Genomic DNA, 14,080 nt, shown 5'->3' on the forward strand with positions numbered 1-14,080 from the left:
CATTCCCTTCCATGAGATTGGGTCGGGAGAAAGTCAAATGGTTGCTAACTGCAACAGGTTTTACGTTCACAAAACATGAAACGACCTTAAACTAAGTCTGGAAAGAAAAAGAGATAATTCTCAACAGTCTTACTTAATAAAAATATGATGAACAAATTACAAAATCAAACACTAAAAACTGGAAAAAGAGTATTAGATTACCTTCGTTTTATTGAATTAGATGGGTGAGGTGTGTGTGTGTGTGAGAGAGAGAGGGAGAGAGATTTTACTTTTGAGATACTTGAAATAGAATTTGGAGAAGGAAACACTTCCATTCAGCACGAAGACAGGAGAGAGTTGAAGAGAAAAAGGCAAATTTGAGGAAACGATTAGTGAAAAAGTAAGAATTACTGCTGTTTTATTTTGAAAAACTGCAAAAAAAAAGCCAAAATTACTCATTCGGCCCATGAAGTAGGGCCATGTGTAAATCAGAGTGCCACTGCCATCCGGCTTTCTTATATAGACCTTTTACAAAAACATACGATTCTTGATATAAGGTTTATTAATTTTGTTAATGAATCAACAGAAAAATATCCAATCTTGGACTCTCAAAAGAAAAGAAATAAAATACTATATGTCGTGAGGCAAGACGGACTTTAGCATGTACAATGTAATTCAGCAACTGAAGTACTCATTCTTACAGACGCACGTAGGAGCACGGAACATTTGCCGTAGGAGCTGCATGTCGAGATGGGTCGCTACTAGAAGGTCCTCACCGCAGATTGTTGGCTTCAAAGTGAGTTTCATATGAGAAATGATCCTAAGTAAGGTTTAATCAACTTTCAGTAAAAATGACAAATTAAAAAACTGTAATTTTCCCTCAAAAATTATGTAGAATTCTAATACGTTACAGATAAATGGCGACGCCCAGACAGGATAGTTCAATGTTAAAGAAATCAATAAAGGCTGGTATTCACCTTCTTTCTGCAAACGCAGACTTCATGGTAGATCGCAATAAAAGCTCGTGGCTGGAGACGCCAGGACTTTATTTCGCTCTTTAAGGCCTTATATAACATGAAAATAAAATGAACTAACTGCCACACCACCTTCGTTTCCGCATTGGTCTTTGCTTCGCTTCTCTAGTTTCAGATTCCTGGTTTTCAGTGACGACATCGAGCACATGATGCAGGTTCCCGTTAGACTCTTTTTTAAGAGAAACTGATTCCTTAAATCGCTCTCTGCGCTTCTCCATCTTGGCCAGCATCTCAAGGATCCTTTTGTTGTCCTCTTCGGGAGCCGATTGATTATCATCTGTCAGTTTACTGAGGACTTTGTCTCCAGAATTATTTTGATCAACATGTGCAGATGCATCCACTTTCCTTACCTCTTGAATCTTCTCCACTGCCTTCGCTTCTTTCTTGCTGTACTCCTCTACTGCTGGATCCTCTTTTGGCATAGAAACTTCAGCTCCACGGTGATGCTTGACTAGATGCTTGTCCAGACACATGCTCTTACGACGGCAATAAGAATTATTTGTATTGTGCAATGGCCTTTTTCCAATTTCCGAATTGTCACTGCAAAATCCCTTGACTTCTGCTCTAGAATTCGAAAAAGAAACCTCATTGTCCGCATAAAGTTCATCAAATTTCCTGAAAGCCCTTTGCTTATCAGTTGAATCTTGCCTCAGACTTCCCATTCTAGAATACCTTCTGGAAAACTGCAACATAAGGTGAACTAATTTAGCAAACCGTTAGAACAAACACAAACGGCCCAAGTAGCATCTTGTCACAGAGGAAGAAGAAGCTCACTCCACGTGCCCCACAGGCAAAAATACCTGAGAGCTGATATGAGTGGCAACCAGTTTCAAACTGCATATATAACTCCCAAAAGAAACCATCCAGCTGTAAGGGATGACGTAGCTATCGAGTTGTGTGGCTGCCAGCCACTCAGGGCATCCCACACAAAGAAAACATGACTAGTTTGTCCAAGACCACAGGACTAGAGGGGTAAAAGGCAGGTTCCTACAACATTCAACAATAGGGAGAGACCACAATATGTCATCCAGATTGCAAGTTGATGCCAGGAAAACAGGCACACACCCCACCGGTAAAACCAAAAGCAGACAGTCCCTTTGTTCTTCAAAAACTACGGAGTTGACATGCCATATGTTATCAATACAGCAGGAATACATAGTATTTAAACAATGGAAATAGACATAAGATGGATTTGTAAATGAGAGATAAATAAGTTTCATCGTCCTTGCAAGTTGATTGTAAAGTGATGGGTGAAATATCTCCTGCAAGGTCTTCAAGTTAGCACTACAAAAAAGCATCTATCATGTACAAACATGCATTAAGATCACCTTGTCAGCTTCATGACTTCCCACTTGTTTCATTTTGATTTTGCTAAACTTTTTACAATTAATATTTCAAAATGTACCACCAGTGTTGCTAAAGTAGGCTTCACATCATCCTAACTAGATGATAAAGGAAACTGAGTCTAGCAATAAGACTGCTTCATGACCAAGGCGGCAAAAGGAGTGCAAGGTAAACTTTTTATTCCAACTAAAAAGAGTTGCATGAAAGTTGAAAAATAAAGCATTTGTTTTATTGGAAAGAAATACCGTGTCCGTGAAACATATGGAAGCATCAACGACAGAAACACATATTTTCAGATACTCGTAATCTATTTAGTGCAAAAAAAACCTGCAATAACATCACTAGTAAATATCAACTATATTCCGTACCATTTAAACTCACACAATTTTCATTTCACACCCAAGTCACACAGACACTTGTAAAAGGCAAAGTACCCTTGTTGAGAAGACCTGATATGGGTGCAGGTACAGGACACGGCTTGGGCACAGCAGTTTTAATTTTTTTTTTTTGGGTATATTTTAGTATCTTTTTGTATTTGGTATATTTTAGTTTTTTTTGTTCAGTAATATATATTTTTATGAATGCAAACAATCAATTTATGGGAATATTGCTGCAGAACCCAGAATTTGGCAACATAAGAACCAATTAATGCACACATATAGATACACACGTCTAAGTTAATTGGACTTTTTATGCACTCATTTCTCGTAACTGTAGTAACTCTGAAGCCCCTGAAGTATGCTGCCATTCTTTCACTTGCATTTGTGGTTGGTAAATCCCTTGAAGCCAATTTATTCCATTTTTTCTTTCTAAGCTAAAGAAGGTACATGATCTGTAGAGCTTATTCGTAGTCAACTTGGCATGATATAGTCCACATAATCTTCATAATTACCCGTCCAAGAACCAGAACAATAACCAACTGTTGGAAGTAACAACATACTGCCACCGGCGAGTGAATTTTCAGTTGATGGACCAAATTTTCAGATCAATGCGTCAAAGCATTAACTCCCCTTATCCTCCACCAACCATAGAACCCATATTTAGAAGTGTTCTTGTACTTAAACACAAGGTAAAGTGGCAGAGCAAGAATCATGACAAGTAACAGCTATCTACATAAAAATAACAAAATAACAGTAATAGCAACAACAGTTATAATAAAAAAAATAAAACTAAAAGCAGCATACAAAACAAGAATGATGTAGACATGATGACTTTTAACAGAACTGTGACAAGGTCACCAATAGAAGAAACTCCCATAGCATCAAGAATGAGCCTATTTCATACAATGGGCGACTTACAAAGTCCAAACACTCAATTAAGCTTCTCTAAGGTAATTCTTGAGAGTGTATTGTGTGCAAGCGTAACAATAAATCAATCAAGATAGAGGGAAATAATCAAAGGACAGGACATAGAATCTGAAGGACTTGACAATGACATGAGTATTCAGTATTAAGTATTAACCAATATCCAAAGATTCCAAACACAGATAATACTGGTAACACAGTCCACCAAAAGAATAACAAACTTTTTGAAGGACATAGCAGGCATTTTATGGAGCAACAAGCATGGGGAAAAGAGAGAATAAATTCATAAACAACTTTTTTCCTTGTAAAAGCATTTAAAAATGGACAAAGGGTAAGAAGAATAAATTATCTTTTTCCTTGTAAAATCATTTAAAAATGAACCAAGGGTAACATTGCCAGAATTACAACAAAAATTAACAACATGGGCCTGTCACTTATTATGGAACTATCAGCGGTCTTGCCTATTTTCCATTTTGTAGGCCATTCTTCAGGAAAAGTGGACATCCATCACTCCAATTTGATTACCAATTAAAGGAAGGGCATTACATTTCCTTAAAATGCATTTTGCAATTTTTCACTTTTCCAATGCAAAGTTTCCGTTGAGTTACATTTGTCTCAACAGTATGTAAGACCAAAGATATTCCTAATTTGATCGTGGAAGCCTATTACCCTAGGTTGTGTTTGAGAAAACTTCTCTTCAAGTGCATCCTACTACCTTATTTAACAATTATGGTTGCCACTTGTGTAGTTTACTACAAGAGTTCTTGCTAACAATCCAATTAGTGTATCATGGCCAACTAGTGACTTGCTTAATTCTAGTTTCTAGAGGATACCGCACAGCCTACATTGAGCAGACAAAGCAAGTTAAACCATGCACTTTTCCAGATAGTCCTCAGACATTCTCCAGATGGATTGTCTATAAAACACATCTAAATGTGAACATTTTTTTCAAAACCACCAATCCGGAATTTACTTTTGCATTTGTGAAGACTGTGTCCTGTTTTATTAACCAGCAAAGCTCAATGGCCAGTTGATTCTACTTTCTCAAGAATACATACTGTTAGCTAAACCCCACCCACAAACTTTAGCTTTATAACAGCAGTTGGCGGAGATCTAGCATTTACTGCTCACGACATTTTGATGTATAACATCCTCAACTAATCAGTAATCAGTGGTTCACAAGTCCGCAACTCGCCCCAGTACAGTGTTTATCATGCAATTACACACAACTAACTCTAAGTTAAATATTTTCCAGTTTCTCATGAGGCACAAATCATCTTAATAGTTCCAAATGTTCTCTAGCTTAATCCCAGCTTGATAAATTTTGTCAGACTAAAAGTCTCATAGTAACAAAAATGTGATTTCCATTCAATCCCCTCCCCAAAAAGCACTAACTAGCAGATCAGTGAACCAAAGTTTTATGTGGCTCATCAGTTTAGCACTATGAACTGTGAAACTAACAATCCAACAAAGAGGAATAGCATCTCTGTTTCTTAACATTCTTGCTCTAGAATATGTGATTACCATGAAAAATTTAAGAGCGTTGCTCACTAAAAATGTTACAGGAATACTTATCTGGATAGTCCCCAGTTAGAAGTAGACATGATTGTCAACATAGATAACCAGTAAATAACTAATGCATTGGGATGGCATTACAGTGATGAATAACTTCACAAATTTATTAGCAAATGAAATTGGACTTGTAAAACATAGAGAAACAGCCATGTTTTTCTCAATAGAAACAGCAGTATTTGCCACTTACAACAGCCAGAGCATGCAAGCAAAATAAATGATACACCATAACACCAAGCACCCTTTTATACAGTAAGAAACATGCACAAAGTTCCATATTCAAGTACCTATAGACTATAACATCATACAAGGTCTAGGAAGATCAGGCAATTGCAAGAACTCAGTAAGCAACACAAGAAGAATGTTTCATTAATATCAGACCATATCATTTTTTACATTTATACTCTCATAGCAAACCTGAACAGCTGGTAGGTCAACCAGCAAAGGCACTTAATTCCTGCACACACCCCCACCAAATAAAGAACCCTCTTTTGTGCATGGTACATATGGATAAGACATATTCTCAGCACTAAAACAAAGAATCAAAATGGAAAAAATTTCTAAACTAAGTACACATCTTGGAAATGCTCCAAGAAAGCTAAAAGGACAAAAGTTCACTTTTGGTATGCCATTTTTCTCATACAATTGTTTGTTTTCTAGCTATAATACACAAATACCCCAATTTTTTACCTTTTCTTCCCAAACATTCCTCTGAGATTTCACTGATTCTCTGCAACTTAACGGAGTGGTACCATAATTCTTACCCTCACCACCCACATCAGAAAATGAATGAATTTGTAGATCGACATCAGATTCCCACAACCTGCCTTTATCACTCAGCAGCGGTCCGCCAAATCCCAATACATTTCCCCTGTCCAAGCCATGTCGTTTCACATCCTTATGCTCAAATGTAGCATCTTCATGGGAATAATACGAGCATAGATCACGTCCATTATCTTGATGCCAATATCCAGACGATGCCTCATCATTGGTGTTATATATGTCTTCTGATAACCAACCCTTCCTTCCATTCTCACTAAAAAATGAACCACAGGAAAATCCAGAATCTTCTCTATTGTCATCCCAATCATTAGCAGCAGCAAGGTTGTCCAGCTTAGATGAATGATAATGTTCTTTCATTCTATGAATAAACAAACCCTCATATTGGTGTTTCTTGTAGCGCAAATCTCTAGAATCAGCTTGCAAATAACAATCTCTAATCCTTTCTTTTTGCTCACGAACATGCTGTGTATCCTCAGCACTTGGATGTTCACTAATTATCTTGCTTCTAACTGTATTATATTGTTTTGGATCAGATAAGTATAAATCCCTCTTACAAGGATGCATCCAAGTTACTTCATCTAGTTCCCAGTCCCTCAGCAATTTGTGCATGTCAGATCTCATATCATGCCCATATCTCTCTTTTACACCTTTAATTTCTATTCCTCGATCAGAGTAAGGCATACAACCTTTGGACATTTCTCTCATCACTTCCTGATTATGACTCTTCCTTGAGATCATATTATGGAGGTCTGTACTTGTTCTAATCTCACTTTCATATTTCAGATATTTATATCTTTGCTTTTTATTGTCACGGGATAAATGTTCCAAATCAGATCTATCACATTCCTCATCAGGAAAGAGACCCCTTCCATGAGAAATTTGAGTTCCTCTTTCCACCAACCAAGCCTCTTGATGCTTTTTTTTATTCCCCCCATAACATTTTCTCCAGACATGTAGCCTTTGATGGCAACATTGCTTTCTGCGCCTACATCCAGACTCCTTCTCAGATCATTTTTGTTATAAATGTCTTCTGAATAAGCATTACCTCTCCTACGTCTTTCTAAAAGTTTTCTTCTGTGCTTAATATATTCTTCTGTTTCTTCATAATAAACCAAGCTTCTCTGCTCAGGGGGATATGAAGGTCAACTTTTCCTTCCATGATTTCAGAATGAATTGCCATGTCATGCTTAGACTTACCATGGCTAAAAGAAACTCCATCTCCCATAGGCAACTTTGACCTTGCCATGCTCCGACGCATTGATCTGCCATCACATTTCATTTTATCTTCCTGATGAAATTTCAAACGTCCTCTGCTTCTGACTGATTCTACCTTAGACCTTCTATTTTTGAACTCAATGCAATGGCGATCTTGAGAAGAGTTTGGCCTTCCATCCAGCTGATCAGGAGGGCTTATATAATGTTGTTCCCCTGAACTACTTATTTTTTCTGCATCAATGAAAGAACCATTTTCAGATCTAGAATGCCCTTCAACATGGCCATGTCTAGAACCATCACTTGTCTGATCCGAGAATGCTGATTCATTTTGTGATGGACTATGCTCTGATTTGGATGATATATCACCTTTTCTTTCATCATTTCCCATAGTACCTTTTGGTGCATCCCTTTTTCTATTGTTGCCAGATGGGTGACACTTGCTTTGCTCATCCGAATGGTCATCACTGTGTGCAGAATCATCCCCAGAGTACCTAAAAGAGATGACAGAGAAAAAGTGTCAGGCATAAGAACTCATGACAGAACGAGGATCAACTAATTCAAAATTACAAAGAGAACATAGAATGAAAATTTAATCTGTGTTATCAGATTAGGTTGACGTTTGTACTTTGTAAGCAGGCTACGATGACAAGTGGATTCCTTTGAGGAGAATTTTTCTAAATGATCACACCCAGATCATGTAATGTGTGAATAGCCTTTGCAAGTCAATTGCCAAGAGAAAATAACAAATGGATTCATCAATTCGTTTATATATTCTACTATAAAGAAAAAGTTAAAGGACCTCGCCAAGAAGTGCTGGATGCCATAATCTGTGCGACATAGCAGTTGGACAGATGCCATTGCAAAATATGTACTCTAGAGTCTAGACTCCAACAAGATCAATAAAAAATGATACTTGCATGTGATATGGCCAATAGACAGCTGTAATGTACTATGTCTATTACCTCAACAGGCCAGTGCACAAGAAGAAATTGTGAGATGGGCCAATCATTCTCCACTGGCTTATGCTTCTCACAAGTTAAGATATCAAGAGGGCAATTATAGAGGCTATCTTCCAAAACGATAGCAGAAAATTAGCATTTTGAAATGGTTCATGGGCCAACTGAGGCCCCACTTGCAGCAGAGACACAAAACTATCACGAAAGATATTCACCAACCTAACAGCTTCTTGGTTCAGCAGGCAAGAGAGAAAATGATCCACATCAAGATTGTAGTTGCCAAGAAAGAAAAAATCAACAAATTTGTACCGCAATGGTGTTGAGTGACAAGAAAATTGTGAAATTTGAACGATTTAGCACAAACCTTTCTAGAAGGGATATCCCACTCCTTTTGCTAGAAAAAGTGCTGGATCTCCCACAAGCTGGGACTGAAGGCATAGAGCGGGGCCTAGTATCCTTGTGACACTCAGGAATAGAGCTTGCAGGATTCAAGTCACCATCGTTATGGCTGTCAAGTAGCTCGCTTTCCATTACATGGGCCTCCTTTCCAGGATTTTTGTTCTGGACAGAGCCATCACTATATCTAACATTTTCTTTGTGTGTATCTTCAGAAGCTTTTACTTCTTCCTGCAACATAACCTGACACAAACATCTAACAAGAAATAAGTGGAGGGTTCTCAGATAATGCATTAACAGTTAACTGCCACTCTGTACCTGTATGACAACATCTGAATCCCGAACACGTGGCCGTCTCACATCGACAGAAGGGAGTCGTTCACCAGCACCATCCTCAACTTGAATAGCTCGGCCTTTTCGCTGAATTATAAAGGCAAGTATTTATGACAAATCATTGTCTGCTATTAAAGGGAAAAAAGGAAAAACTAAATGTGATTCACTAAGCTAAAGATTACAATTTCAGTCCATCTTGCATTTCTCTGTGTAGCAACCATGACTGAACAGATCCTTTCTTCTTTATTAAGTGTGTTAAATTCACCTCGGAAAGCTTCAGAGCCGCCTGATCCAGGGACCTGCTTAAACACTAGCGTTTTTACATGAGCGCCTTTAAAATTTCATGATGTGATGAAAGAGAAAAAAAAATTGAAATATAATACGTTGGCATCAAGCAAATCATTTCAGCAGGCCTTACGGATTCATAGACAGGAATTCTCATTCTCATGGTTGCCTGCTCTCGATATTGTGCCTGTAAGATTGGAGACCAAACACTAATACATGTAAAGATTTTGAAATACAATTATGAAAACCAACTTCACCATAACAACTGCAATTACCAGTGACATGCAATAATTTTTCCAACTTTCCTCATCCATGCCAAAGTTGAAGAAATCAGTTATATCCACTCCTGGACACCTCCAAGGCTTCTTGTCTAACAAATCAATGCCAACATCAAAAATAGTCCTGGAAGAAAAATCAGCCACACTATTCAATGACTCATAATAACGAACCAGAGAAACCTTCTGCTGTTGAGCAAGTCGTAAACACAAGAACTACTAATAAGAGACGTCCAGAACGGGGGTAAGTTATGGAGCTTAATTTTATGGACCAACAATAAATAACAAAGATTTTTTGGGGATGCCATTTGAAAAAACGACAGAAAGGCAACAAACAAAAAGTAAAAGAACAAGGAAAAAAGACTAGCATAAACGCCGCCTAAGATGTAAACAGCTCATTGCAAGTACAAAGTAGATAGCTTACTTATTCCTAGGAAGGAAAAACTCGCGTCCACTTGGATCAAACGACAAGGTGCCTGCATTTTCTAATGACCATTGAATCATGTGAGCAATGTAGTCTGCTAAGTGCTAATTGCTAACTCATCTATAACAAAAATGCCCACCAGAAACCGAAGGCACCACGCTCCCACTCTTACAGGACGCTATTTTCGTATCTCCGTGCCGAACTTGAACCTGTGGTGCTCTATGCCTGTTGACGATTCCAGTAGCGCGTTGCCTAACATACTGCCCAATGCAAATACAAACAGAAAATCACTAACAAATGACAATAAAAGGAAAAAAATTAAAGAAAAAGATAAAGGACCTGTTACGGGGAAGCTCATCAAAAAGCTACCGCAAGCAACTGCTTATTTCCTTTTTAGTTCACTTATAAAGCTATGTAACGGGCGTTCTCAGAATTGAAACGATACCTTGTATTGCGAATACTGTGAATTCTGATACTGCCTTGAGCTCCCGCAGCTTCCTCCATTCTTAGTCGATCTATGTCTTTCGGTTCCACCGTCATTGACTCCCGGTGGCGATGGAGCCTCATCAGCCCACTTCTGATCTTTATCTGGCGTTTCCTCGCCCATAACAATAACCAAATCGTCATCCTCATCATCATCATCGCTCGCCACGCCACTTGGACGACTCGACCTAAACATCGACGTTGGTTGCGAGAAACATCCATCATCCTCATTCAACACAATGTGCAAGTCATCCTCACTATCACTATACTGACTCAAGCTCGAAGCCTCCGCCTTCTCACTCTTCCAATTAAGCGCATTGCCCACATCACAATCGGTAAGTCCGCCAACTTCACGCTCCGCAGCTGCGGTTTGCTCAGCTGCGATATTACCGTCATAGCGTGCTTTCTTTTCCTCACTTTCCCCACTTCGGTTCCGATCGCCTTCAGCATACAAAGGTTTCGTCACTTCCTCAACTGTCCTGGAGCCACCAAAGCCATCAACTCCTCGGATTCTACCATACAAAATGGACTCCTCGTTGAGCTCTGTCTCATCTCCGTTACAGTGAGAAGAAACACCGGGGACGAAATCGTCCTCGACGGCCTTCTTTCTATAAGAACGGCAGTAATTCGACACCGTACTGGCCGGTTTCACCTCGATTCCAACATCAGCATACAGGTCCCCGAAATCATCCATCTCCTCCATTGCCGAAAGCAAGAATCGGATTGAATCGGAGTGCCGATTTCACCATGAAAACCAAGAACCGGCCTTCGCATATCGGCAAATGCCGGACGAAGGCCGTCTAGGGTTTTAGCTTCCAAACCCAGGCTCCCATGACTTGGAAGGACAGACGAATCCGACTTGAAGTCCGGACGGCACTTCTCATGGTTTTCAGATATTTCGCGTTTTTTTTATATTTAAATCCTATTTGATAATATATTTGTAAATAGGGCCTAATTTTATACCTTTTTTACAAATCAGTACCTCGTTCAGTCACGTATTTTATCCTTCGAAGCAATCTCCTATCTCCATAGCAAGTGCCTGTAAATTATTGCTTAACCATTTAAAAACAGGGCCGAAGGCGTTGAGGCAAGGAGGTCGGCAGGGGCAGTGCAGATTTTTTTTTTAAATGCTACATACAAATTTTTAAAATTTTGTTTTAACTTATATAAAATAATTTCAAAAAATATACATCAGTTCCTGTTAAAACTTTGAAATTATTGACCCTTACAACGAAAAAATCTTGGTTTTGCCCCTGTTTAAAAACATGATTAGATTAATTAAAAACTCTGACTCGAGTGTGCGATGGTAATTTGAAGGTGATGGCATTTTTACTCAAAACGAAAAAAGACGTCCATGCAGGAGCGAATATGAATAGGAAATATGCCGTTATTGTCGGGAACTTACTGGGAAACAAAAATCACCCAGATGGCAATCTTATTAAAATTGGTTTTTAAATCAGAAAGATTCAGCAAACTGGGTGAATCCGATGAGGATCGTCTTTAAATCAGAAAAAGGAATAATATTTTACGTAAAAAAAAGGAAAATGATAGAGAAAATAAAAAATCGGAAAAGATACATAACAATGTTAAAAAAAATCAGAAATTAAATTAAATTAATTCACTACCAAACACAAGACCATGGTTCGTTTTCTCGAGCTTCAAAATGAAAATGGTATCAGCTATACTTTGAAATGAAAATGCAATTGCATCAAGATCTTGCTCATTCTTCTGTTTCGAGTTGCCTTTCATAGCAAGTCCAGTTAACAAGGTTGCTGCTTCACATGGAGAATCACGGACTGCAGAAACGTCAAAGGTGATACGATGCAATTTTGTTGAACATTGCCCACTCACTTGTGAACATGGCAACCAAATTACCGGTGGTTCCTTTAAGTAGAGCAAAGATCCTTACAAAAAAAAAAGCGTGATATTTTGGGAAAATTTTGCTACGGAAGGTATCACACTTATTAGTACAACTTGCATGTTAGATCCATTGTGTTATGATATTTTTCAGTTGAGCATAAGAAAAACCCTTACACCTTGCTTGGAGGCAGGGGGCGGCAGGGGCCGTGGCCCCCCACTTGAAGATTTTTATAATTTTTAAAAATTTATATGTAAGTTTTATAAATTTTAGCTTAACTTATATAACAAATTATATTTCAATTTCTATTAAAATTTTTGAAAGTATAATTTGCCTCTTGCAATGAAAAATTACTGACTCCCCCTGACCTGAAGCTGCAGCCTCGTTATTTTTTAAATCAAATGTGAAAAAACAAAAAGGGAGACATTTTAAATTAATGAAGGCTCACCTAATTTTGCCCGCTCATCGTTTTGCCCAATATAGAGTTTCTTTGTAAATGAAGTCGCTTACACTCAATCTTCCTTTGTCAATCTTCTTCACGTTACTTTTTCTCATGTGATTTATTCTAGTCGTGTGAGAGTCGTCAATTGACCATATCCTTAGGCATCAACCTCCAGATTCTAGATGGTTGCATTGCCAACTTATTATAGAGAGAAAGGGAAGAGAAGAGAAATGTAAAATTATATTATGAGAGAGAGAGAGAGAGAGATGCAGAATCAGATTAACTCCGATAATAAGTTCAGCTTGCTTAGATGTATAAATTAGAAATTTTAGCATATAATATTTAAAATATTTTACACATATTTAATTTGGCGATAAGATATTTAAAAAAAATATATGTAAAAATGAATAAAACAAAAAATAAACTACATACAAAATATTTTTTTTTAATTGACATTTGAAACTTTTGTATTGGGCCATATAATCTAATAAAAATATTTTTCTTAACGATACTAAGTTCTAGAGTTTTGGGGGCATTGTTACAGACCAACCTAAATTGTCTTCATTTCATTTATGTAGTGTAAACAAATATAATTTTTACAGTTCTTTTTTTTTTTCTTTTCATTTTATTCAAACAAGCTTTTGTAATTATCAGTTTCATTCTCGTCCATTTCCATCCATTCTAACAGCTCCCTTTCCCTCCAGCTAAACAAGGAATTAGGGTGTGTTTGATTTGAAAGCTGTGGATTTAAGATCAAACCCTCTCTCTTCTAATCACAAACCAATAAGAACTTTAGTTTAAGGAAAGATAAATTTTACTATGGACCTTGTATGGCATCAACAAAAACAAACCAAATCAAATCCATAGATTTCAAATCTAGGGGGCCTTCGGGCCTTGCTTGGGCGGTGGGGGTTAACACCTCTCGCTCACCCAAAAAAATCTAGAGTAATGAAAAACATCTCTTAAATATTTGTATACATCAGATATGATATCTAAGATGATTGATATCACATGGGATCTTAGAACAAAAAATTTGAAGTCAGACCTCCTCGTCCCACCTCAAGTCTAATGTTTTAGCGACATACTAAAAATTTCAAATTCTCCTTTTAACAGTGGTAAAATCCGGTGCTTGTTCACTCATTGTTGGCGCATTAAATGGATTTTACTTAACACTACCTAAGAGCAGCAGCAAGACCTAATAGGTGCACCTCACTAACCCCGTGAGACGTACTCGGCTTGTCTAACCCTAAGTTCCACGCCCATGAGAATCAAAACACGTCCCCACTAAGCAAGCCCCTTCTGTATCATGCCCGTTATTTTCAAGAAACTTTTCCGCAACGAGCGTAAGAAAAAGGCGTACACCAACCCATGCCTGTGTTTTTCAAGAATATTTCTCT

General features: G+C 37.9%; 1 protein-coding gene across 1 annotated transcript; it reads right to left on the minus strand.

The window, feature by feature from the left end:
* Positions 1-838: 838 nt before the first annotated feature.
* Positions 839-11,250, minus strand: LOC116262695 (uncharacterized). Its single transcript, XM_050080175.1, has 11 exons — positions 10,346-11,250; positions 10,040-10,160; positions 9,901-9,961; positions 9,477-9,603; positions 9,335-9,388; positions 9,099-9,215; positions 8,902-9,003; positions 8,552-8,826; positions 7,083-7,722; positions 5,924-7,015; positions 839-1,696 (listed from the first exon to the last, which is right to left on the minus strand). The coding sequence occupies exons 1-11, from the start codon at positions 11,084-11,086 to the stop codon at positions 1,070-1,072; spliced, it is 3,957 nt and encodes a 1,318-aa protein (XP_049936132.1). The 5' UTR covers positions 11,087-11,250; the 3' UTR covers positions 839-1,069.
* Positions 11,251-14,080: the final 2,830 nt, after the last annotated feature.

The sequence above is a fragment of the Nymphaea colorata genome, chromosome 10 (assembly GCF_008831285.2).
Source record: "Nymphaea colorata isolate Beijing-Zhang1983 chromosome 10, ASM883128v2, whole genome shotgun sequence".
Classification (NCBI taxonomy): domain Eukaryota; kingdom Viridiplantae; phylum Streptophyta; class Magnoliopsida; order Nymphaeales; family Nymphaeaceae; genus Nymphaea; species Nymphaea colorata.

Bases quoted from the DNA above. Each gene is read 5' to 3' on its own strand.
- LOC116262695 (XM_050080175.1), bottom strand. From the start codon at position 11,086: ATGGAGGAGATGGATGATTTCGGGGACCTGTATGCTGATGTTGGAATC. The intron at 9,962-10,039 runs GTGGGCATTTTT...AATGGTCATTAG, and splicing joins CGTGGTGCCTTCGGTTTCTG to AAAATGCAGGCACCTTGTCG. The intron at 9,004-9,098 runs GTAATCTTTAGC...TTTATAATTCAG, and splicing joins ATGCAAGATGGACTGAAATT to CGAAAAGGCCGAGCTATTCA.